We start from the raw sequence: 26,545 nt of genomic DNA, 5'->3' as shown, positions 1-26,545 counted from the left end.
ACCACTAGCCCACTTTCTGTCCCCATGGAGGAAGACTGGTTCACCCCAAGGGTGACCACGGTCCACTTCTTATCCATACAGGTGACCTCTGGTCTCCTGGATTTCTTTCTCCATGGGTTTGCCATTCTGGACACACTAATGTTTCACTGGTATAGTGTTTTCTTTCTTCCTTTCTTACAAAAATATATTCAGTTGTCAATGAACATTTATTTATTTATTTATTTATGTATGTATGTATGTATGTATGTATGTGGTGCTGAGAATCGAACCAGGTGCCTTACCCATTCCAAGAAAGCACTCTACCACTGAGCCACAAACCCAGCCCTCTTTCTTCCTTTTTTAATTGGTGCATTTTAATTACATAATAGTGGAATTGGTTGCTAAATATTCGTACATGCATACATTATAACAGTAATTTGGTCAATTTTGTTCCCAGTTCCTCCCTGTGTTAGTCAACTTTTCATGTTCAAAATATCCCACATGAACAATTTAGGAGGGAAAGTTTATTTTAGCTCATGGTTCCAGAGATTAAGCCTATGGTAGATGGACTTCATTGCTCTGGGCCAAAGGTGAAGCAGGATCATGGTGGAAGGCACAGGGGTGGGAAGCTGCTAAATTCATGTTAGCCAGAAAGGGACACACACACACACACACACACACACACACACACACACACACACGGGGGGGGGGGGGGGGGGGGGGAATGCCATGGGGAAGTTGAACCCTTCCAGGACATGCCCCCAGGGACCCATCTCCTCCAGCCCTGCCCTACCTGCCTACAGTTACCACCTGTCAGTTCATTCAAACTAGGATGGACTGATTAGCTCTCACAACCAATCATTTCATCTCTTATTCCTGCATCAACACAGGAGCTTTTGAGGGATACTTCATATCCAAACCATAGCACTTCCCTTTCCCTCTCTCCTCCATTCCCCTACTTTATTGGTTTCCCTTCTATTATCATGAGTTCCTCCCCATCTCCCCCCCCCTTTTTTTTTCTTTATAGCTTCCAGGTGAAAGAAGACCTATAACCCTTGACTCTCAGTTTGCCTTACTTCACTTAACAAAAACTAGCAAAAATGTTTTGGACGTTCATTCACATTGCAGCATGCATCAGTAGTTTGTATGGATTAACCACGTTGTGTGTCCACTCATCTGCTGATGGACAGCTGGGTTGTTTCCACAGTCTGACGTGTTACTTATTAATAATGTTGCTGTAACATTGGTGTGCAAGTTGCATAGACCCACCTGGCAATTCTCTCAGGTACACACCTAGAGTGGAATGTTAAATTCTGTTCAACAGGGAGCACCCACTAGCCTGCTTTCCAAAGTGAAGGCATGGTTTGGTGTTCCCACCAGTAGCATGTAAGGACTGCAGTTCCTCCACAGCCCCCTATGCTTATTTCAGCCATAAAGGCATGTGAAATAGGACCTCTCTCATTGGGTGTGGGATTGTATTTTCTTGGTGACTAGTGAAGTTGACATCTTTGTGTAGCCATGTATTATTTAAGCACACATTCTGCACCCTGGGCATCTAGGGATTGTCACTGGGCTAGGCTTTGGGGTCACTGGGGTGAGCCAGACAAACACAGCCCTGCTCCCTCATAGCTACAGCTCTGGAGGTACAGCTATGGGAACCAACAGGTAACTGCTGAGAACATAGCTCTGGGAGATGGCCCACAAGGTGGCCCACCATTCAGAAGTCAGAGGTTCTGAATGAGAGCAGGGGTCATGGGACATCTTCCAGACTATCCGGGAAAGTAGTGTTGTACATGTGACTGCTGGAACAGGGTGAATTGGTTATAACCATAATTCATTCTGAGATTGGCATCCACAGAAATGGTAGATTCCAGGGGCAACTGACTCCATGGCCCAGGGCTTTGTGCGTGTCCCTCATCAAGAGGCAGCTCGTTTTAGTGTATCTACACAGAAGGCAGAGGGCAGGTGATATGAGTACCAGAAATACAGGTTTATTGACTGTCGGTTATGTTAATTATAATGTGTGTGTTGGATAAAAGATTATAAGCAATGTGCCCATGATGTAATGGGCAGAACTTAGATTTAAGTTGGTGATGTATGAGTCTACACTCCAGACCTCACGCACTCACTCATCCGCCCCGATCGAGTTCCAGCAACCCGGATTTAAGACACGTCACAGGTGAGCTTCTGGGACCCTTGGGTGTAGACTTAGTACTTAGAATTGGGATGTGTCTGAAGTGTGATGAGCATCAATAAAATAGGTTTGACTGAATCTAACTGCGCCTCCACTGTCAATGATAAGCGCTCGTGGCAACAGGTGGGGTCGCAGTTTCGTGCCAGCCCGCCGGTTCTGGCACAGCCACACCCAACTGCGCGCCTTGCAAAGGCCGGCGCTTAGCCCTGTCTTGCGTCCACTGCGCCGCTGCGAAGACCAACGACCGAGAGCTCTGGCTGCCAGCTCCTCCCCGGCCACTTCCGCCCCTGGCCGAGGAAGGCCCAAGCTGCGCCACAGGAGCTGGTCCGTCCGTCCGCCCCGCGCCCAGGCCTGGCAGCCCCTGCTCTGGCGGACCCCGACGCGCACATGGACGCACGGACCTCCGAGGGTCCCCACGGGGACCCGCTGCGGGACGCGGTGAGTGGTCCCCGCGGCGGCCTGGACAAAGCAGCCAAAATCTGTGTCTCTTGGAGGAACGCCCCCACCCCTTCCTGGAACCCGTGAAAGTCCTGCCCCACCGCTGGGGCCGGGCTGGATTTTAGAGCCCCGCCCCAGGAGGGGTGACTTTGGACCCTCTGAGTCTTCCGCGTCCCTCCTGCTCTCCTATTTGCCAAAACAGGTTCCAAGCCTGGAAGAGGCAGATAGGTTTACCCTGTTAAAAAGAATTTGCTACATGAACAGACTGCATTTTCCTGACCAAGGTAGACGCCCCTGATTAAAGGAGCCAACTAGAGATAAGGATGGCAGATCCGCAGTGAGAAGGCAGACTAGGGGTGCTGGTCCAGTGCTTCCCCCGCCAACAAATACAGGGGTGAGGTCTCAGGTCATAAATTATTTAACGTGCAAACTAGAAAGCAGCGCAGAAACGTGAAACGCTAGCTGTAACGATATTCTGCGCAACCTGGCTGATAATACCAACTACAACACCAACACCACCAGCTGGTGAACACCCATAGTAAGGAGGATACATAAGCTGTGAATGGCTTCAGTTCCTTGGGGAGCTCTTGAGAGTGACTGAGGCTGCTCCCTGTGCTCCTCTCTAGACTTACATTTCAGCTCTCAGAGGGTAGGTGTGTGCTCACTGCGAGTTAACTGTGTCGTGTACAGATGCAGTTTTGCACAGCCATCTCTTTCTGGTGCTTGGCACCTTTTGTCAAAAGCCACTGGAGCCCACGTATTCAGCATCTAAACGTTTTGTATTTTCATTTCTCTAAACTGTAGAGCCAAACAAATGAAAAATAAAACTATTCAAAGATGCAGGGGAAAAAAAACTGGAGCATGTATGATGGATTATTTCATTAATAATAAATGTTGAGTACTTTGTGGTTCCATTTTCCAGGCAGAACATCTACTTCAGGAACTTCAAGAACATTTTCAAGCTCTCACTGCAGCATTAAACCTGAGAAATATCCTCTTCTATCTTTAGTAAACACTAATGCTTTTGGACAGGCACATCTTCATTGTCTTCTGCTGTGGACAAATAGTTATTTGGATTCTCCAGTATTTACACTTGCCCTTCTAAGGGGCTTTTCCTGTGCTGTCAATGCCAGAGGTCTGTGGCAAGTGTGAAGTTCAAGGGCACCACTCTGCTCCTGACCACCTGGACAACCTGATCTGCAACACTGAGAGGACGGTGCTTAAGTCCAATAGGAAGCTAGACACTGCTGTGCCTTTGCTTTGTTTTGACTTCCCCAGCTCACGCTTTTATTTCAGAAACACAAAATTTTACAAAATTAACACAGAATGTTTCCAATGAGTAAGTTCAGGTAAGGACAAAGAGTGCCTTAAAATTTGCCCAATTTGAGCTCACTTTATTCAATTAAGTGCATTCCTTAAACATTGTGTAAAGTATTTGCATTTGGAAGTGCAGCTTTTGATTTTGAAGATGGGTTCCCAACAAGGTAAAACATGATACATTAAACCATAGAGTTGTTTTAAAAGTTAAATTTCCATTATATTATGCTCAGAGTTTGGCAGGTTTAAAAGCCAAGTTTCTGACTTCAAGGTTCAAGGTGCACACTAAAAGGGACTCAGGAGGCAGCAAATTTTGCATTGACCCTTCATTTTACAAGTTCCTCTCTGTGGAGAAGGTATGGCCTTGAGGGCGTGTCTGTGGTCACTCTGCACCCCAGACCTACATGTGCAGTTTTCCTTGACGTGGCACTGGAAGACATGGGGAATCGCATAGAGGACTTACAGAAGAATGTGAATGTCCTAATGGAGCAGGCTGGGGTTGGAAATTCCACTGAAGAGCAAACAGTAAGTTCATCATTAGGCAACTGTTTGCCTTTTGCATAACTTTTAATTGCTTTCATCTTGAAAAATACAATCCCATATTTGTTCACTGTGCAAATACTGTTGCCGTATTACTGAAAAGCCATTAGAAACAAGACATTTCCAAATGCTCTAATCCAATTATACCAACTGAAACACTCTTTTCCATAATTCCTTAAAAGTGCACATTTTAGATGAAAAATTCCTATTTCAAAGTTGGATTTTATTAGGGCACTTTTCATCCCTACTCCTTAAATTAGTCTTCAGCTAGAACATTAATCACAGTGAACTAGAGACTGAGATTATAACTAGTAGTTCCTGTTTAGATAACTTATCCATGTCACACACTGAAGTCCTATGCACAGAAAGTCCTTAACACATTTCCTGAGTGGCCCACAGGGCGTGGGTCACCCCACAATGGGAACTTTCCTATGCTAATGCAGTCTCGAGGATGCAAACAAATTCCTAGCTCTAGGTCTGAGACCTGGAGAGTAGCTTTATTAAGGTAAGTATGCATATTATCATGACAGTACTCCAACTATGACCATCTTTTCATTGAACAATTTAAAGGCCTTTGTTTACTCACAATTGCTATCCTAAGTCAGATATCAAATTATGGCAAATTATCCCTTCTTGTCCTGCTAAATTATAGTTGCCTCTGTCAGTGACATTAATTGCAGTAAGTTATTCTAAGCAGAGTCCACATTGATGCCATTGGACTAAAAAGGCCCTTGTATCATTTGTTTTCCTGAGTGCTAAATTTTGCCTACATATCAATGTTGTAATAATTATAAGAAATTAGGGTACTTTACTAAAAACTGTATTCGGATGTATTTACATGTAAACTGGAATCCAGATCACCTAACTGCTTTCAAATTTTTTCTTACAGACCTGAAGATGTTATTGGACAAGTCCCGTGAAACTAATACAATGAAGACTTTGAAGGAGTAATCATCTATGTAATATGGATTCTGATTCTCAGTTCTTAATTTTAAGATTATTTTTTGGGGGGGAGGGGTCCTGGGAATGGAACTCAGGGCCTCAGCATGCTAGGCCCCGAGTTGCACCTCCAGTCTATCAGAATTCTTTTTTTTCCCTTTTAGTTTTAATTGGATGCGATATCTTTATTTTATTTATTTTTATGTGGTGCTGAGGATTAAACCCAGTGTCTCGAACATGCTAGGCAAGCGCTCTACCACTGAGCCACAACATCAGAATTCATTTTAACAAAAAGATTAAAAGAGGGCTGGGGATGTGGCTCAAGCAGTAGTGCGCTCGCCTGGCATGCGTGCGGCCCGGGTTCGATCCTCAGCACCACATACAAAGATGTTGTGTCCACTGAAAAATTTAAAAATTTCTCTTTAAAAAAAATTAAAATAAGAAATAAGAATTCAAAAGGTGGTGAACTACTTACCACAGATAGCTGCAAACAATGGAGAAATATTTTTTTAGTGCATAATATTTACAAATTATGGAAGAAAAGCATATGCTGTATGAATACATGAATACTTTTTCCAAATTAAAATTCTACATGGATCTTTTAAGGATCACCAGCAGTTTTCTATCGGGCTTTGTTTTTTTTTTAAAAGTTAATTTATTTATTCTTGGGCTGGGGATGTGGCTCAAGTGGTAGCACGTTCGCCTGGCATGCGTGCGGCCCGGGTTCAATCCTCAGCAACACATACAAACAAAGATGTTGTGTCCGCTGAAAACTAGAAGATAAAAATATTAAAATTCTCTAAAAAAATATTCTAATTTCTTACATGTAACAGCAGAATGCATTTCAATTCATAGTACACATATGGAGCACAATTTTTCATGTCTCTGGTTGTATGTGAAGTAGAGTCACACCACTCATGTCTTCATACGTGTACTTGGGGTAATGATGTCTATCTCATTCCATCGTTTCTTACCCCCTCTCTTCCCCTCCCCTCTACCCTATCTAAAGTTCCTCCATTCCTCTCATGCCTCCCGCCATTCCTATTATGGACCAGCATCTGATAACAGAGAAAACATTCGGTATTTGGTTTTTTGGGGATTGGCTTACTTCACTTAGCATAATATTCTACAACTTCACCCAATTACCTGCAAATGCCATGATTTTATTCTCTTCTAATGCTGAGCAATATCCAACTGTGTAAATATACCATAGTTTCTTTACCCATTTATCTATTGAAGGGCATCTAGGTTGGTTCCACAATTCAGCCATTGTGAATTGTATTGCTATAAACATTGACATAGCTGTTTTTAAATCGTTTGGGTATAAACTGAGGAGGATAGTTGGATCAAATGGTGGTTACATTTCAAGTTTTCCAAGGAATCTTCATACCACTTTCCATATTGGTTGCACCAATTTGCAGTCCCACCAGCAATGTATGAGTGTCTTTTCCCCCACAACCTTGCCAACACTTACTGTTGTTTGTATTAATAGCTGCCATTCTGACTGGAGTGAGATAAAAATCTTAAGAGTAGTTTTGATTTGAATTTCTCTAATAACTAGAGATATTGAATATTTTTTAATGTATTTGTTGCTTGATTGTATATCATCTTCTGAAAAGTGTCTGTTCAGTTCCTTGGCCCATTTATTGATTTGGTTTGTTTGTTTTGGTGTTTAGCTTTTTGAGTTCTTTATATACCCTAGAGATTAGTCGTTTATCTGATGTGCATGTGGTAAAAATTTGCTCCCATTCTGTAGGCTCTCTATTCACCTCACTGATTGTTTCTTGCTTAGATGATGATTTTTAGTTTGAATCCACCCCATTTGGATTCTTGATTTTATTTCTTGCATAATAGGAGTCTTATTAAGGAAGGTGGGGCCTACTTTTTCTTCTATTAGGCACAGGGTCCCTTGTTTAGTTCCTAGGTCCTTGATCCAATTTGAGTTGTTTTTTGTATGGTAATAGGGGCTCAACTTCATTTTGTTGCATATGGATTTCCAGTTTTCCCAGCACCATTTGTTGAAGAGGATATTCTTTCTCCAATATATTTTTGGCGCTTTTGTCTAATATGACTGTATTTATGTGAGTTTGTTTCTGTGTCCTCTATTCTACACCATTGGTCTACAAGTCTATTTTGGTGCCAATACCACACCGTTTTACTACTGTTGCTCTGTAGTACAGTTTAAGGTTTGGTATAGTGATGCCACCTGCTTCACTCTTCTTGCTTTAGCTATTCTGGGTCTCTTTATTTTTCCAGTGAATTTCATGACTACTTTTACTATTTCTATGAAGAATATCATTGGTGTGTTAATTGCAATTGCATTAAATCTGTATAGTGCTTTTGGTAGTATGGCTATTTTGACAATATGAATTCTGCCTATCCAAGAACAAGGGAGATATTTCCATCTTCTAAGGTCTTCTTTAATTTCTTCCTTTAGCATTCTGTAATTTTTATTGTAGAGATCGTTCACCTCTTTCAATGATTCCCAAGGTTTTGTTTTCTTGGTTTTGAGGCTATTGTAAATGGGGTAGTTTTCCTAGTTTCTCTTTTAGAGGATTTGTCACTGGTGTAGAGAAATGCCTTTGATTTATGGGTGTTGATTTTATATCTTGCTGAATTTATTATTAGTTGTATAAGTTGTCTGGTGGAATTTTCTGGATCTTCTAAGTATAGAATCATATAAACAGTATACAGTGATAATTTGAATTCTTTTCCTATCCGTATCTTTAATTTCTTTTGTCTAATTGATTAGCTAGAGTTTCAAGAACTATGTTAAATAGTGGTGGTGAAAGAGGGCATCACTGTCTTGTTCCATTTTTTTTTTTTTTTTTAGAGGGAATGCTTTCAATTTTTCTTCATTTAGAACGATGTTGGTCTGGATCTTAGAATAACAGTTTTACAATGTTGAAATATGTTTCTGTGATTCCTCATTTTTCTAGTGTTTTGAATGAAGGGGTCCTGTATTTTGTCAAATGCTTTTTCTGCATCTGAGATGATCATACGATTCTTATCTTTAAGTCTATTAATGTGATGAATTACATTTGCTGATTTTCATATTGAACCAACCGTGAATCCCTAGGATGAACCCTACTTGATTGTGGTGCACTATCCTTTTGATGTTTTTGTATTTGCCAGAATTTTATTGAAAAATTTTGCATCTGTGTTCATTAGAGATATTGGTCTGAAGATTTCTTTCTTTGATATTATCTTTGTCTGGTTTTAGAACCAGGGTGATAATGACTTCACAGAATGAGTTTGGAAGTGTTCCCTCTTTTTCTATTTCGTGAAATAATTTGAGGAGTATTAGTTCTTCTTTGAAGGTCTTGTAGAACTCAGTTGTGTATCCATCTGGTCCTAGGCTTTTCGTGGTTGGTAGGCTTCTGATAGTGTCTTCTATTTCATTGCTTGAATTGACATGTTTAACTTGTATATATCATCCTGATTCAGTCTGAGCAAATCATGAGACTAGAAATTTGTCGATATTTTTTCTATTTTACTGGAGTACAAAGTTTCAAAATATTTTCTAATTATATTCTATATTTCTGTAGTGTCCATCATATTTCCTTTTTCATCACAGATGTTAGTTTTCTCTTTCTTTCTCCTGTTATCATGGCTAAGATTTATGAATTTTATTTATTTCTCCAAAGAACCAACTTTTTGTTTTGTCAATTTTTTCTTTTGTCTCAATTTCATTGATTTTAATTTTCTATCTTCTACTGCTTTTGGTGTCGATTTGTTTTCTTTCTAGGGCTTGGAGATTCAACATTGGATCATTTGTTTACCATTTCTTCTTTTAAGGAATGAACTCGAAGGGGTTGGGGATGTGGCTCAAGCGGTAGCGCGCTGCCATGCGTGCGGCCTGGGTTCGATCCTCAACACCACATATAAAGATGTTGTGTCTGCCGAAAACTAAGAAAAATAAATATTAAAATTCTCTAAAATAAAATAAAAGGAATGAACTCCATGAAATGAACTTTCCTCTTAATACTGCCTTCATAGTGTCTCAGGGATTTCAATGTTGTATCAGTGTTCTCATTTACCTCTAAGAATTTTTTAATCACCTCTTTGATGTCTTTTGCAACCATTGTTCATTCAATAGCATATTATTTAGTCTACAGGTGTTGAAGTAGCATCTATTTTTAATTTAATCATTGATTTCTAAATTTCATTCCATTATGATCTGATAGAATACAGGGTATCTAATTTTTTTTGTATTTGCTAAGTTGCTTTATGACATAATATATGGTCTATTTTAGAGAAGGATCCATGTGCTGAAAGTGATTACAGTCATTGATGGATAAAGAATTCTATCTATGTAAGTTATTGATTGTATTACTGAATTCTATAATTTCTTTGTTTAGCTTTTGTTCAGAAGATCTATCTAGCAGTGAAAGAGGTGTGTTAAAATCACTCAAAACTATTGTGTTGTGGTCTACTTGACTCTTGAAATGAGTTTGAGGAGTGTAGATGCTACATGGTTTGGGGCATATATAATTGTTGTACCTTATTGATGTATGGTTCCCTTAAACAGTATGAAATATCCTTCTTTATCCCCTGTGATTAACTTTGGCTTGAAGTCTACTCTATTTGATATGAGGACAGAAACCTTGTTTCTGCAGTCCATGTCTGCCAGTATAGCTTTTTGATTGGTCATCGTAGGCCATTAACATTCAGGGTTGTGCTCTATGTGTAATATGAAATGAATTGCCTTCTGCATGTGTAACAAATTAGAATAAAAAACATTCAGGGTTATTATTGAGACATGATTTGTAGTCCTAGTCATATTTACTTTTGGTATTTAACTTGGTTTCTACTTTGATTAGTATATCCTTTAGTGTAACACTTCCCTTTGCTGATTTTCATTGTTATTTGTTCCTCATGGAATATTTTGCCGAAGACGCTTTCTAGTCATAAATTCTTTTATCATGGAAGGTTTTTATTTTATCATCAAAGCTAAAGCTTAATTTTGCTGGATATGATTCTTCGTTGGCATCCATTTTCTTTCAGAGCTTGGTATATTGTTCCAGGATCTTCCAGCTTTCAGGGTCTGGGTTGAAAAATCTCCAGAGCTCCCAATTGGTTTTTCCCTATATTCAATCTGATTCCTTCTTCTTGTGGCTTCTAAAATTCTCTCCTTATTCTGTATGCTGGGCATTTTCAATATAATGTGCCTTGGTGTGGATCTCTTTTGTGATTTTGTGTATTTGGTGTCCTATAAGCCTCTTGTATTTGATTTTGTAATTAATTCTTCATGTTTGGAAAATTTTCTGATATTTAATTGAAGAGATTATTCATTCCTTTGGTTTGGAATTCTATGCCTTCCTCTATCCCAGTAATTTTTTTTTTTTTGAGATAGAAAACTTTAATATTTATTTTCGTAGTTATCGGCAGACGCAACATCATTGTTTGTATGTGGTACTGAGGATCAAACCCGGGCCGCACGCATGCCAGGCGAGTGCGCCACCGCTGAGCCACATCCCCAGCCCTATCCCAGTAATTCTTAAATTTGGTCTTTTTATGTTATCCCATAATCCTTCAATATTCTGCTCTTGGTTTCTTACCATCTTCACTGTGTGACAACATTCTTTTCAAGATTATATATTTTGTCTTCATTGTATGAGGTCCTGTCTTCCAAGTGATCTAATCTGTTGGTGATGCTTTTGATTTGGTTTATTATTTCTTTCATTTCAAGGATTTCTGTTTTTTTTCCAGAACTTCTCTTTATTGAAGCAATCTTTTGCTTTCTGTATTTGCTTATGTAGCCCTTTTTTTTTTTTTTAGAGAGAGTGAGAGAGGAGAGAGAGTGAGAGAGAGAGAGAATTTTTAATATTTATTTTTTAGTTCTCGGGGGACACAACATCTTTGTTGGTATGTGGTGCTGAGGATCGAACCCGGGCTGCACGCATGGCAGGCGAGCGCGCTACCGCTTGAGCCACATCCCCAGCCCTGCTTATGTAGCTCTTTATCAAAATGATCTTTTGCAGCCTGTATTTGCTCTTATATCATCCTTTAAGTCACAGAACATTTTAATTTTGTGTATCCTGAACTCCTTTTCTTTCATTTCTTCTTTTGTGCTGGCCATGGATTCTAATAATGTAATATATTGGTTTGTTGAGGGCACTTTCTTCCCTTGTTTTTTCATGTTGTTTGTGTCTTCCCTTCTAGCACTGGGGATCAGAGGAATTATCATTTTTTATTCTATAGCCTTACAGTGCCCCTGCAGGGGACCAATACCTCTCCTTTAAGAAGGAGAACAATGTGGACAGATCCCAATACAAACAATATACAACCTTAATATCTGCTATTAAGACATTTACAGTTGGTCACAATATACAGAAATGGTAAATTCAATTATTATCTACAATATAAACGGTAGGTTTGCAAAAGGGACTACAGTTTTTGATGGTGAACAAAGAACCAGGGGTGAGGTGTAGGATGACATGTTGAGGGGTTAGGAGGTGAGGATGTACAGTTTTTAGATTTTAGAAAGTGTGAAACAGGAATCTAAAGAAACTGGTTAGTAGCAGAAAAGATAATTATTTGGGGGAGAAAAGTAAGTGTAGACAGTAGAGTATAAAAAAATATTAAGTAAAAATAGGAGATAAAAGAATATACCACACCACTGTAATATAATATTCAGACATCTCATTCCTCAGTAGTCTAATTTGTGAAAAATGGTTGGTTTCACAAATGTTGGGGATGTAAGGACAGGAGGATGGGGGGGGGGGACTCCAGGAAGATACAAGGATTATTTTTGTTAGAGATCAGTATTTTTCCAGCTTCCCTTTTCATCCAATAGGCAGGGTTGTTGGGATCTCCACCCTCAGGATGGTGAAGATTATTGGGGTGGGAGGGTTGGTCTTGGGATGTGGCTCCTAGAGGTGGGGTATAGTATTTGCCAGTCCCAATGGGAGACTGCAACCCAAGGATCTCCTTTGGGGCCCACTCATGTGATGTGGGCCCCTAGTCTTTCTTCTTATATTGCCTGTATACTCGCAAATTCTGGTCTCTAATTTAGTCTTTAAACTGTCTCTCACCCCCCCCCCCACTCTCTACTTCCCAATCAGGAACCTTCCTCTCCACAGGTCTTGTGGGCTGCACTCTGGGGGCTGAGGTCTGAAGGCTACGTACCTGGGGCAGAGAGCTGTTTTACACTGGGTAGTTCAGGACCTGGTTTTCCCAGCTACCTACTGGCCGTGTAGCCACAGGCACTGACTGCCGGATTAGAAGCTGCAGGGGAGAAGGAGGAGTTGGGGGACTTCAGGTACCTTGATATTGTTTCTAAGTCCCAGCTGGTGTTCCAAGTCAGGAGTTGCCCCAAATAAATATTGCGACTAAGGTGTCCCAAGATGGAGGCGCGTGCTTTCAGCAATGGGGTGTCAGGTGGGGTAGAGCCACGCGGTGGCATTGAGTGGTATGTTCAGAGATACAGCTCTGTGGCATGCAGTATTGTGGCTAGCAGCTGTCACCAGATCCAGTGCAGTGGTCCCAGGTACAGGCTACCACATGTTGGGGACTGTGGCAGTGCCCCAAGATGGAGGTGACTGTAGGACTCCCACATTGGTAGATGGGGGTCCACACAGGAGTGGCAGCCTAAGTTCCTATGCATGTGGGTGGCCAGGAGACCTATGTAGGTGCTAATGCCAGTGGTCCTATATTTGAATTGTAATGAAACAGATCTGAATCAGTAACAGAAACAGTTCATACACTCAGCATTTGAAACAGATGAAGTAGAAAAGATGCAGGGTTGGGCTGTGGCTCAGTGGTGGAGTGCTTGCCCAGCATGTGTGAAGCACTGGGTTCAATCCTCGGCACAGCATATAACTAAATAAAGGTCCACTGACAACTAAATAATATTTATATTTAAAAAGATGGGGGACTGGGGTTATGGCTTGGCGGTATAGCACTTGCCTAGCACGGGTGAGGCACTGGGTTTGATCCTCAGCACCGCATGAAAATAAATAAATAAAGGTATTGTGTCCACCTACAACTAAAAAAGTTTAAAGAGAAAAAAAAAAAGAGGGGGGCTGGGGATATAGCTCAGTTTGTAGAGTGCTTGCCTCGAATGCACAAGACCCTGGGTTCAATCCCTAGCACCACCAAAACAAAACAAAAAAAAGGGCTGCAATTAGTTATTACCTAAAACAAAAACTTTTAAAAGAGTGCCAAACATTTATTAATTCCTTTTTTTTTTTTTTTTTGGTACCAGGGATTGAATTTAGAGGTGCTCAACCACTGAGCCATATCCCCAGCCCTTTTAATTCTCTTTTATTTTGAGACAGTCTTACTAAGTTGCCAAGGCTGGCCTTGAACTTGAGATTCTTCTGCCTTGGCCTCCTGAGCCGCTGGGATTACAGGCATGCACCATTACCCAGCTACTAATTCCTTTCTTAAGTAAACTTAAAAAACAGAGGGTTAAATCTGCAAGGAAGAAGTTCTGAGTGTATCCCTCAAAGTTTTAAATTCTCAAATTTTTAGTGAAAATGCACTTAACTTCCTTCCTATGTCAGAATTCTGTCCACCTGCCTACACCACACCAGCATCTCCACTTCCAATCTGTCTCTTGCCTGATCTATACCAGTTTCCAACTCTCCTGAACCTCCTTTTAGCCTCATTATACATTGATCCACCCTCTCCAGCAAGAGAGCTGAAACCCTGATGCCTCTCCCTCTAACAAGACCCTTTGGTGCTGAGACCACCCTGACCCCTCACCTACATCATCCAGCAAGATCCTTCAGGGCTGAGATAACCCTAACCCCTTGTTCCCAAGATCAAGGCTGTCAAGCCACTTGTACTGAGTCATGAATGGTGGTGCCCTGTGGCCTCACACTACCTCCCACAGCCCTCAGATAAGCTCATGGCTCCACCACAAGGTCTCTAATTTGGAGGACGCCCTGAAAAGGACTGTTCTCATACCCACCTCCTTAGGAGCCCCTTTTGAATCTCACCTCAGACTGAACAATTTCCATGGGACACCTCTGCATTCCTATCTAGGTCAGATCTCAGCATTCCCTTCATGTTAACTATAATGGCCAGAATTTGACTTGTGTGTTACCATACCTTCCATGGGGCAGCAGCATGTGTAACTGTGGTCCACCGTGCCCAATACTGTGCCCAATGCTGGGCACAACCCCTGTGTCCCAGGCACAGGAGACTGGAATGAACAGAGGAATGTTAAGAGTTTCAAAAGACCTATCTTTTCTGTGATACTTTTTGTTTGTGGAAGGCCAGAGATCCTGTAGATTTATAGCAGTGACCAGAGAGGTATCCAGAAGTTCAAGGCATACCCCAGGATGTCCACAGCATACATCTCAGGGGACTGTAGGGATCCTCTTCACAGCTTCTGATGAACATAAATTCAAAAGAATGCTAGGGCCAGGTACATTTTAGAAGGCTTTGAGTAGGAAAAAAAAACAAAAAACCCCGAAACCTATACTTCTTTTCACTCTTACCCACCACCAACAGGCCACAGACTTCTGCAATCCCCAGAAGCATGGAAATTTCCTCACAGAAAGCAAGCCATCCTGCAGCAGCAGACAACAGCAGCCCTCTACTCTAATTCAGCTCCAAAACTCCTCCCGGAGGCAGCACCCTCAGGTTGAGGGTTCAGTCTTGGAAGCTGGCCCCCACTGCAGGCAAGGACCAAAGCAGGCCTCCTGCAGTACTGGCAGGCCTCACACACAGGAGACTAAGTGCATCCCCACAGCCCCTCCTCAGGCTGTTTGCCAAAACAGCTCACAGAACTCAGGGGAACACCCACACTTTCAAGAACACAGAGTCAAAAGATATCCTCAGGGTGCGGCCTGGAAGAGGCCCGAATGCAGGACCTTCCATTCAGTGGAGCTGGGGTAATCAGTTCTTGGTGGTCTTCCAGCAAGCCTCCACGAGCTCCCCTGTCCAGAGCTCCTGGAAGCCTGTTCTTTGGGGTTTTCTTAAATTTATTTCTTTTTGATGCTGAAGATCAAACCTAGGCCCTCATGCATACTAGACAAGTGCTCTACCACTGAGCCCTTGATTTTAACAGACACATAAAAACATAGAATTGTACATATTAATGGGGTGCCACTTTATGTTTTGATACATGTGTACATTGTACCTTTAAATGAGATCAAGGGGCTGGGATTTGTGGCTCAGCAGTAGAGCGCTCGCCTAGCACGAGAGGGACCCGGGTTTGATCTCAGCACCACATAAAAATAAAGGCATTGGGCTGTGTCCATCTACACCTAAAAAATATTTAAAGAAAAGAGTATATTTTAACCTCATTTATTTGAGGTTAAAATATACTCTTTTCTTCAAACAAAAAATTGTTAAATGCCTTCTAGCTTCTGAAAGCACAGGACTTTACTGTTTTAGTCACCCTACTGTGTAACTGCAGACTAGAGTGGGAGTTTTGTTTTGTTTTTCAGTACTGGGGATGGAACCAGGGGTGCTTAACCCACTGAGAGACATCCCCCCCAGCAATTTTTTAGAAACAGGGTATCACTAATTTGCTTAAGGCCATGCTAGGTTGCTAAGGCTAGCTTTGAACTTGTGATCCTCCTGCCTCAGCCTCCCAAGCCACTGTTATCACAGGGGCATACCACTGTGCCTGATACTGGAATTGTATGGAAACTTCATGACATAGGCATGACTGAAGCATGGACAGCACGTGAATGCAGCTGGCACAGGGGAGATCTACAGCTGGAGGGCCAGATGGGAGGCCCAGATGGCCTATGGGCTCACATCTCCAGCATTCCTCGTGGCAGGTCTGGGCAGGACCCTGTTGTGCCAAGATGCAGGAGGAACACAACTTAAAGGGGAAAGGTTTACTCTGGCTAACAGTTTCAGCCCAAGGTCACCTGGCTGTTGCTTCTGAGCCTGTGGGGAAGCAGAACATCATGGTGGGCCAGAGAGGGAGAGCAAAGCTGCTCACCGCATGTCACCCAGGCCACAGGGACAAAAGATGCCTCAGGGACACCCTACCCCACTCACCAGGCCCACCTCCTAAAGGCTCCACCACCTCCCAACAATGCACCACCTGGAGACCCAGCCTCAGCACACACACAGGTCTTTGGAGGCATATTCCAGATCCAAAACACAGCACCTGCTACCAGACAAGGCAGGTCACAGAATTAAGACCACAGTTTCCATGGCCTGCCTTATAAAGAGAAAAGAGTAGGTGGAAAGTGGGAAAGATTGCAGAGAAATTCTGCTTTCTTGAGGCTCCTTCTGGGGCCTGATGTGCACCAGGATAATCACTTAGCCAACAAGGGCGATAAGAGTCATGAACCAGGAACTGTGACAGAAACCAAAAAAAACACCTGTTCTAGCCACTAACAGAAATGATGTAGAAAAGTCATTAGAAATGGCACCCACATGAAGCAGGTCAGCCACATGTTCCCAGTGAGCACCTTGATTTCCAGAGAAAAGCCCTGAAGACCAGAAACACATCTTACGTTTTGATTCTGGGTGTGGTTCTGTTTCTTTTCTGGGCCCATGGCCAAGGCTGCCCTGCCTATGGGATGCCTACAAAGTCCAGTGCCCACACACTGGTGTGATCATGTTTCTGGTCTTTCATGGATGTTCAATAGCTGTGTGGGAATGGCACCAGTCTGCAAGCTCTGCCCTACTTTTCTGTTCAGCAGCACAAGATGTGTGAAGCACTGGTTCAGCTACTAACTGCTATGCAAGTCCACTGAATGATCTGTTGTTAGACTTACACTGTTCTCAACGGTGCTACAATGAAGATTCCTGCCTCTCCTGTGTGTGCATGCCCATCTCTGGTGAATGGGATCACACACTCATTCTGTGCCTCCCGATTAGTCAAGTGGAGTAATTCCCCGAGTTTGCCTAAAGACTACCACAGGAAGATGGGAGAAAAATTGCCAAGTGCTGAAAAGCACTAGCTAGTTCCAATCGGATCAGAGTAATGTGGGCAGCAGATAAGGCAATGCTTGGTAGCCATGCAGGCACAGGTTATGAATTCACATCCTTTGTTGCTATTATACCTCGGGTACCTGCGTTTGTTTCTATTTCTGAATCACGGGGGATGGTATGTGCCTGTAGTCCCTGCTACTTAGGAGGCTGAGACAGGATGATAACCTGAGCCCTGGAGTTTGAGATCAGTCTGGGCAGCAAAGCAGGACCCTTTCTCAATAAAGTAAAATAAAATTTTTTTAAAAATCTACCTTGTAGGTGACTGTAGAGTTTGTGAAAATTGAGAAGAACCCAGCTCAGGTCAAGGTAGACAGTAGATTCATAAAAGACAAAATAATGGAATATAAAACCAAGTCCTTATACATTTGACTATGCTGCAGTCACAAAGCACCAGTGGAGACAGTTATTAAAATCAAGCTTGAGCAGACATATTACAATTCTGTAACTGCTATGCACTGAATTTTCATGTGCCTGTTGTCCATTCACAGGTCGATGTCAAAGGGTGGACCTGGTCTAATGAGCCTGGCATTCTTATGAGAGAAGGAGCTCACCTGCTTTCTCTGTGGACCAGGGAAGTAGATGACCCTTTTAGATACTTGTTTTTCAAGAGGCTAGACTTCTTTCTTAGGAATTCATACTTGCACCTTCCAGAGTAAAGCTGTTTTGCACTTGCATGCCTTTTTCCTGGTTTGCTGAAGATGGGTTTTTACCAGTATAATTTCTCACATCACGATGTGCTTGTTCCTGCAAAGAGAGAAAGGCACCAGTGCACACAGCAGATTCCACCAGAGCCCCGCCTTCCTGCTGTCACAAATGCTTGCTGCATCACTGACAGATACATACAACCAAGAGGAGATCAAGAATAGGCTGAGACACCCAAATGCTATTTCTAAAAGCCACAATGCAGGGACATCAAACTCGTTCTAGCTGAAGGCTGCCATCTGCAAGGAGGAAGAGAGACCTGAAACTACTTGGCTTGGAACACTGACCTACATTTTTCCAGATTCCAGAACTGTGAGAAATAAACCTGCCATTTAAGTACCGTTTGCAGTGTTTTGTTATGGCAGTCCAAGCAGAGTAATGCAACACGCAACACATTTACAACAGGCGCACAATAGGCTCACAGATACGGGATGTAAACTTTTTGCTTATCTTTTTCTCATAATGGCTAATAAGGCTGTTATTGATGAGATGCAACTCACATACCACACAATTCACCCAATTACACAACTACATGATCTTACAGAGTTGTGCAACCACAATTTTAGAACACGTTCATCATCTAAAAGAGAAACCCAGCACCCATTTGCTCCTTCCCCTCACTCATTCCTCCCAGTTCCAAGCAACCACCAACTCCCTGCTGTCCACATGGATCTGCCTCTTCTGTATCTTTTGCAGGCTGGGTGACAGGTAGCCTCTCTCACCTGAAATTTTCAAGGTTCATCATGTTGTGGCATGTTAACAGTACCTCTTTTCTTTCCTTTTTCTGGTACTTTTCCTTTTTTTTTAGTTTTAGGTGGACACAATATCTTTATTTAATTTTTATGTGGTGCTGAGAATCGAACCCAGTGCCCCACGCATGTTAGGCGAGCACTCTACCACTGAGCCACAACTCCAGCCCTACTTTTCCTTTTTTTCTGTATCAATGAGCCACATCTCCAGCCCTTAAGATAGGGTCTTGCTAAGATGCCCAGGATGGCCTTGAACTTGTGATTCTCCTGACTCACCCCCCCATCTCTGGGATTATAGATGTGTGCCACTGTGCTTGGCATTTCTTTCTTTCTTTCTTTCTTTTTTTTACAAACACAGAACACTGCCCTGTGCAGATAACAGCACATTCTGTTCATTCACCCACTGACTGACAGGTACGGGGGCTTCCCTGTTCTGGCCATCAAGAATAATGGTACTGAGCACAGGCTTCTATGGAGCATGTGTTCAACTCTCTTGGGTACACACACCTGGGAATGATACGTTGGGCTGATCATGGGGCATTCACATTCAACTTTTTCAAGACCAGCCTGCCTATTTTCCAGAGTGGCTACATCATCTTATCCTGTCAGCAGTTCATGAGGACTCATCAACACTTGTCAGCCCGACTTTCTACCTAGCATCCCAGTGGGCAGGGAGTGGTGGACCATGGCTAACTACAGCCTCTTCACAAGCAGTGGTGATGAGTGATGAGCACTGCTGCATGTTGTCTGGCCATTTGTTCTCCTTCTTTGGAGAAATGCCAGGAGGGTGATATTCAATGTTTATTATATGCCAGGTACTTGAGATTATATAGATTTTTTATTAATCCCTCATAACAATGCAAAATGGTTTGAAATTCCCTATTTTACAAATGGGAAAACTGACACCAGAGAGATTAAATTACAGATTTGCATTTGAAAAGAAACATTTTTGCAGTGCCAGGAATTGAATCCAGGGCTTCATACATGCTAGACAAGTGCTCCATTACTAAGCTGCATCCCCAGGCCCACATTTGAATTTTAAATCCAATTAAGAAGCATTCTTACCTATATATGTAGATAAGAAATCTGTTTCACTCTTTCAGGTATTCCATGTGTTTTAACTACGGCAGTGAGCACTTCACTCACTCCACCACATACCAACCAAGCACTCAGCACTTTAAGTGTGTAGAAAGCAACCTGCCCAAGGACACCTGGCCAACAGAGCCTCTCTAGACGTGCCCCCAGGTTTCACTAGAGTGAATCTGCACTGAGAGGTGACAGGGACTTCCAGCCATGGGAGCCTGGGAGTGCAATAAGGAGACTGTTCTCTGGATAGACCAGGAGCCACAGCAATAGGATGTGTGCGAGCAAATCAAACCCAACCTCAGGAAGAAAAAGAAACAGCTCAACTGCCCACAGGGAAGCCTCCAAAGGGCATTACACTGTTTTTATAACCAGAATACGATCAAGACTTTGGATTCTGTTATAGATTAGTATCACCACAGAATTCACTCACAGAAGTCCTAACCCCTAGCATCTCAGATTGTGACTTACCTGGAATGTGGTCATTGCAGATATGAGATGAAGTCACAATGAATGGCATCCCTATGAGAAGGAGACTTGGAGACAGACATATACATGCACTTGTGAAGACAGGCAGAGCTCAAGTACAGCAACTCCCAGCCAAGGGACATAAGAACTGTGGGTGCCTCCACGTTCCCCTCACCCTCAGTGGAACCCATTCCACTTGCAACTTCACCCCAGACTTCTGGCCTCCAGAAGTGAACCCTGCTTTCTGGGGTAGAGGCCACTAGGTTTACCATATTTGGCCATGGCAGCCCTGGTAAACTATTCAAGACTACAGAATCCAATCCCACAGGAAAAACACCTTGACCCCTCTGCAAGGGTGAGGTAGCAATTAACTGAGACCACCAACACCAGTCAGCTACACAGGTTCTTAAGAACAAACAGTGGTGGGTGCTCCTTCAGGTGTTTATTTGTTTCAGCTAGTGAAGGTGTGTGACCCTTAGCCCTCCAGTTCTCAACAGACCAGGGCAAGTCCAGGGAAGGGCCCCATGGCACCATGCAGGCCCTGGCACGCGCCTCAGTATCTGTACTTGGTCGAGTAGTCCTTGGGGGACACCACCAGGCCCCGGCCCTTCCGGGCGCCACGGTATACAGTCTCAATTATGTCAACCATCTCCTGCTTGTCTTCCATGGCCCAGTTGATCTTGTTGTTGTTGCCTGTGCCCAAGTCAATCATGATGTGTTTGTTCCTACAAAGAGAGAAAGGCACCAGTGCACAGAGCAGATTCCACCAAAGCCCCGCCTTCCTGCTGTCACAAATGCTTGCTGCATCACTGACAGATACATACAACCAAGAGGAGACCTCGGATCAAGAAAAGGCGGAGACACCCAAATGCTATTTCTAAAAACCACAATGCAGGGCTGGGATTGTGGCTCAGCGGTAGAGCGCTCGCCTAGCATGGGCGGGACCCGGGTCCGATCCTCAGCACCATATAAAAATAAAGGCATTGTGTTGTGTCCATCTACACCTAAAAAATAAATATTAAAAAAGAATGCAATTAAAAAAAACCCAAATAAATAAATAACACAATGCAGGGACATCAAACTCTTTCTAGACTTTTCTATATGTCCTTTGGACAAATAGCCTAAAGGGACAGTCAGAGGTTTGTATTAATTTTCCTGAAAAGCAGTAAGTTTTTCATGTTGCTCTTAAAAGTCTTTGGCACAAATTCTACAAAAATCCTACCCATGACATTTTGCATCTCCAGGACCAGGGAAGTAGATGACCCTTTTGGATACTTGTTTTTCAAGAGGCTAGACTTCTTCTTCTTCTTTTTTTTTTTTTAAATATTTTATTTTTTAGTTATCGGCAGACACAACATCTTTGTTGGTATGTGGTGCTGAGGATCGAACCCGGGCCGCACGCATGCCAGGCAAGAGCGCTACCGCTTGAGCCACATCCCCAGCCCTAGACTTCTATCTTAGGAATTCATACTTGCACCGTCCAGAGTAAAGCTGCTAACCCTCTTTTGCACTTGCATGCATTTTCCCAGGTTTGTTGAAGACAGATTTTTACTAGTACAATTTTTCACATTTATAGGATCATATGTACAGTTCAACCCTGTTCAATAAGCTTGCTTCTCTCATTTGGTCTCCCCTCAACCAAAGCAGCTACCACTCATCTGATGTCAGTCTTTGTATCAGGGTGACATTCCAGGTCCACACACTGGCCCAGAAACCCGGGTTAGGGACCTCAGCTGTTCCTGTGCTCAGGTGCTAGCTAGGTCAGTCCTGTCCTGTGGTTCACCTCAGGGCCCATGTGTGGCTGTGAGGGAGCAGGCACATTTCCACAGCCCAGTTTGATACCTACATCTCTGTACATACTGTCCTCTGGCACTTCTACTCCCATTTGAACTACCTATCTGTCCCTATGTCCCAGCTCAAGACCATGAAACCTGGAGGCACTCAACATACCTATCCAATGTATAGAGTGACTAAAGTGCTCACATTACTTATCCTAGGTAATAGAACAACAGCAGCAAGTTTCATCTCCTTTTCTAAGTAGACCATCAGTCCTAAAAACCACAAATACACAAAGTGTGCCCCTGCCACCACCCAAAGCTGCCTTCCTTGCCCACCAGACCATCTCCAGCCTCAAATGGCCTCCCTGTCTCATCTGAAGAGTCAGCTGCTCAAAGGCAGGAAAGAGATCCTCCTACATGGTGGGAATAACAGGGTCACAGTGTCCTACAGTTGTGAGATGCAGGATTTGTGAGCTCTGAGCTAAGATATCTAGCAGAGGAAATTTCCAAGCAAAGACTTGACAGTGCAAGCCTGGTTTCTTCTTGCAAGTTATAGTAAACTGAGAGGAAATCAACAAACTGGTATAAACAGCTGACAAGAATAATAAAATGTCAAGTGCGATGGTGTACGCCTGTAATCCCAGTAGCTTGGGAGGCTGAGGCAGGAAGATAGCAAGTTTAAAGTCAGCCTCAGTAATGTGGAGAGGTCCTGAGTAACACAGTGAGAACCTGTCTCAAAACAAAACATAAAAAAGGTCTGGGGTGGCCAGGGCCTATAATCCCAGCAGCTCAGGAGGCTAAGGCAGGAGGATCGCAAGTTCAAACCAGCCTCAGCAATTTAGCAAGGTGCTAAGCAACTCAGTGAGACCCTGTCTCTAATAAAATACAAAATAGGGCTAGGGACGGGGCTCAGTGGTCAAGTGCCAATGAGTTAAATCCCTGGTAACAAAAAAACAAACAAACAAAAGAAAAAACAAAAAAACAACCTGGGGAAGTGACCCTAGTGCTTAAGAACTCTGGGTTCAATCCCTGGTTAAAAAAAAAAAAAAAAAAGGAAAAGGAGGAGAAAAAGAAAGAAAAAGGAAGGAGTGGGAGAGAGGGGGAGGGGGGTAGGGTGAGAAAGAGAAGAAGGGACAGGAAGAGGAGGAAGAAGAAATTCTTAGCTTTTGCAAGCAACAAGATGCTGAATTCAACAATGACTGCTGACTGTGTGGAACAAAGAAAAGGAAGAGCACATATGGTCTCTTGCTGAGAACCAGAAAAGATCACAGGTCAGTGGACCCAGGCCCAGGTGATGAGGGTATGCCTCACAGGTCTTCTCAGCCCACAGGAGGCATCTGGAAGCCTGGGCATCGCCATCAGAGCTTACAACGTGTCATATGGGGGAAGGTATCCCCCTCGACCTGAAACTGTGAGAGGCAGAGAGAAGTGTTGGAGGAGGTAATGGCCCCAGTGCAGTGGCAAGATGCAGGATGGCAAACTACCCACCTACAAACCTCAACTGCAAAAAGGTACTTGTGCAGAAACAGTCCCAAAATGTGGAACGTGGGGTCAGGAGGGCCAGCCCAGGGCCTCACTGTCCAGCCCTGGAGGGAAGCCTCCCAGTTTTCTGCATTTCCCTAGGTCTAGTCTTCTGTTGGGGTGTAGCCTCACTTGTCTCAGCTTCACAAGTAAAGAAGAGGGTCCCCTGCAAAGCCTTATGTGCACCCAACATAGGTGATGTGGAAAATGTGATTCTGTCCTGAGACGGGGTCCTCAGTAACCCTGGTGAGGAATATTCTGCTTAAGGGAGAGATGCAAGGCAAGCACTTTAGCACTGAGTTATATCCCCAGGCCATTGGGGATGCAAATCCTTGTGAACAGAGAGCAGACTACAGGAGGTAAACTCCTAAAATGCTTCCCATAATTCTGTGAATACAGAAAGGCTTTACAGTGCTGGGGTTGTGGCTCAGTGGCATAGCATTTGACTAGAACATTAAGGCACTGGGTCTGACCCTCAACACTAATCATAATAATAAAAGTTTTAAAAAAGTTTAAAAAGAGGATGGGGGCCTTCAAGCCAGGCACGGTGGCGCAGACCTGTAATCCCAGCAGCTTGAGAGGCTGAGGCAGAAGGATCAGGAGTTCAAAATCAGCCCCAACAATTTAGCAACGCCCTAAGCAACTTAGTGAGACCTTGTCTCTAAACAAAATACAAAGAACAGTTGGGAATGTGGCTCAGCAGTTAAGCACCCCTGGATTCAATCCCCAGTATCAAAAAAAAAAGCTTCATTTCTGTGACTCTGTTACACTGAAAAGGAAATTTTACAGATTACGGTCCTAATTAGTTGCTTTAAAATAAGAAGGTTACCCTGGATTGTCTGGGTGATCTAACTAGAACTGGAAGTGAGAGGGTATGCAAAGGACCCCACACACCCAACACTGCCATGAATGCACAGGGCTCTGAGCAGAATAGCCCAGATGACAGCAGCAAGGAAACAGGCCTCAGCCCCACTGTGAGACCTGCATCTGGTAACAACTCCAGCAAGCCAAGGTGGACTTTCCCTAGGCCCTCCCCAAGCACCCAGGCCATGGTTCTGGTCTGTGAGACCCTCAGTAGAGAACTCAGTTGGCCCTGCCAGACATTGCACCTCCACAACTGTAAGCTCACAAACGGGTGCAAATGTACAGCACTATCATGCAGAACATAAACTAAAGCACCCCCATGCAATCCCAGAGGTTAGGAATCGCATGTTCTGGAATACAGCCAACACTGACACTGCTTTTACCAACTTCTGTGGTAACTACCATAGAAATTTTGTCAACAATAGTATGAAATGGTGATTTCTTTCCAAATTAAATATCCACAACATAATTTTTGAGCTGAGAAGATAAACTTGCATTTGTGAGGGAGTAATGACATTCAGAGTTTGTTCTTACAACAGAACATTAAATATTAAAGTCACTGACATCACGCTTAACAAGTGAGTTATTTTAAAACACTTTTCATCCACAGATTGCATGTAAAGGCATCTAAAATGTCAATGAGGGTGTCTTCCATTTCTTTCCACTTCACCCAAATTTCTGGGCAAAGTTACTTCAAAAGGTAACTGGTCACTGGGTAATGCTAAAATGGAAACTGTCACTTTGAAAACCATTCAGAGTCACTGATCAGCTTGTGTTATAACCTGCATTATGAAATGGCTCATTATTAACACACTCCTTCTAGGCTATAGAATCTGGTCCAAACCAACAATATGTCATGTAAATAACAACTTACCTGAAGAAAAACATGACAGTACATGGATCGTATAATTCATACATTTTGTTGAAGTCAGGTACTTCTGTAATATCCACGAGATAAATAACTGCAAAATTTTTTACCTAAAGAGATTAAAAATAACAGATTGATTTGACTTTCATTCCATAAAAACCACATTTAAAAAATCAAAAGCTAGAATTTATGTAAACTGGACAATTTTTTTCAAACCACTTATCCAAAATTTCCCCCACAGTGCCAACACTTAAGAAAACACCGTGACATCCTGACCAGCTGCCTACTCCAAATTGCACTGTGACCTCGGATGGCCAGGAGCTAGCCAAACTTGATTCAAGCAGCTAGCTGCCAAAGCCCTGCAGAAAACAGCCCAGACGCATCACGGCACACAAACTTGGTGTAACCCAGGAGGCCTTCCACAAGTACTCATGACAGCAACACTGCTGAGCAAGCCCATGCAGCCCCAGCTGCTCAGGCTTGAACCCTGGCAAATATGAACAGCTAGGACCCCAGCTGATAATGTACAACTTTCTAGTAATTTTTTCTTTAATTACAAGGCTCATCAGAAGTTTAGGGAAAATTTTTTTTTATTTTTTTTTTTTAATTGTAGATGGACACAATACTTTTATTTTATTTATTTATTTTTATGTGGTGCTGAGAATCAAACCCAATGCCTTATACATGCAAAGCAAGCACTCTACAAATGAGCTGCAACCCCAGCCCCACAGAAAAATTTTTAAGACTAAAAACACCTCCAATCCCACACTCAGAGAATAGTATTTTTGAGAGATTCTGTCCCACCTTTTTTCCTGATTATATTTGTAAAGTTTATTTATGCTGTTTTAACAAAATGAGGTCGTATTTTGTATACTGCTCTAATATAAGCATTATTATGCAAATCACCTACTTTCCAAAAACATAGTTCTCATCCCTGCATGCTATTCCACCAAGCAGCTATGCCATTATTTTACCAGTCTTCTCTTGTTTTCCACAAACACCTGTCATTCACCTGGGTATACTTTTGGCCTTAAGAACAAAGGCTAAAATACAATCTCAGGAACAGAGCATCTTTTTTTTTTTTTAAAGAGAGAGAGAGAGAGAATTTTTAATATTTATTTTTTAGTTTTCAGCGGACACAACATCTTTGTTGGTATGTGGTGCTGAGGATCGAACCCGGGCCACACGC

The 26,545-nt window shown here is 42.8% G+C and overlaps 2 protein-coding genes across 6 annotated transcripts in view; one reads left to right on the top strand and one right to left on the bottom strand.

The window, feature by feature from the left end:
• The window catches only part of Txnl4a (thioredoxin like 4A), a 38,099-nt gene that overhangs the window by 5,152 nt on the left and 6,402 nt on the right, over positions 1-26,545 (bottom strand). For 3 of the 5 annotated variants that reach the window (XM_026381133.2, XM_026381134.2, XM_077792262.1), the window contains 2 exons: positions 25,363-25,466; positions 19,594-21,050 (listed from right to left, as the gene is read on the bottom strand). In XM_026381133.2, the coding sequence (XP_026236918.1) occupies positions 20,879-21,050; positions 25,363-25,466 (276 nt within the window). In that variant the 3' untranslated portion in view covers positions 19,594-20,878. Of the gene's footprint in view, positions 1-17,874; positions 18,068-19,593; positions 21,051-25,362; positions 25,467-26,545 lie in introns of those variants that run through there. The other 2 variants (XR_013342361.1, XM_026381135.2) reach the window with 2 other exon arrangements.
• Hsbp1l1 (heat shock factor binding protein 1 like 1) lies at positions 2,411-5,452 on the top strand. Its single transcript, XM_026381127.2, has 4 exons — positions 2,411-2,611; positions 3,534-3,600; positions 4,359-4,453; positions 5,358-5,452. The coding sequence occupies exons 1-4, from the start codon at positions 2,561-2,563 to the stop codon at positions 5,361-5,363; spliced, it is 219 nt and encodes a 72-aa protein (XP_026236912.1). The 5' UTR covers positions 2,411-2,560; the 3' UTR covers positions 5,364-5,452.

Source organism: Urocitellus parryii, chromosome 13, assembly GCF_045843805.1.
Source record: "Urocitellus parryii isolate mUroPar1 chromosome 13, mUroPar1.hap1, whole genome shotgun sequence".
In the NCBI taxonomy this organism is placed as follows: domain Eukaryota; kingdom Metazoa; phylum Chordata; class Mammalia; order Rodentia; family Sciuridae; genus Urocitellus; species Urocitellus parryii.
This window is presented reverse-complemented; position numbering and strand designations above follow the sequence as displayed.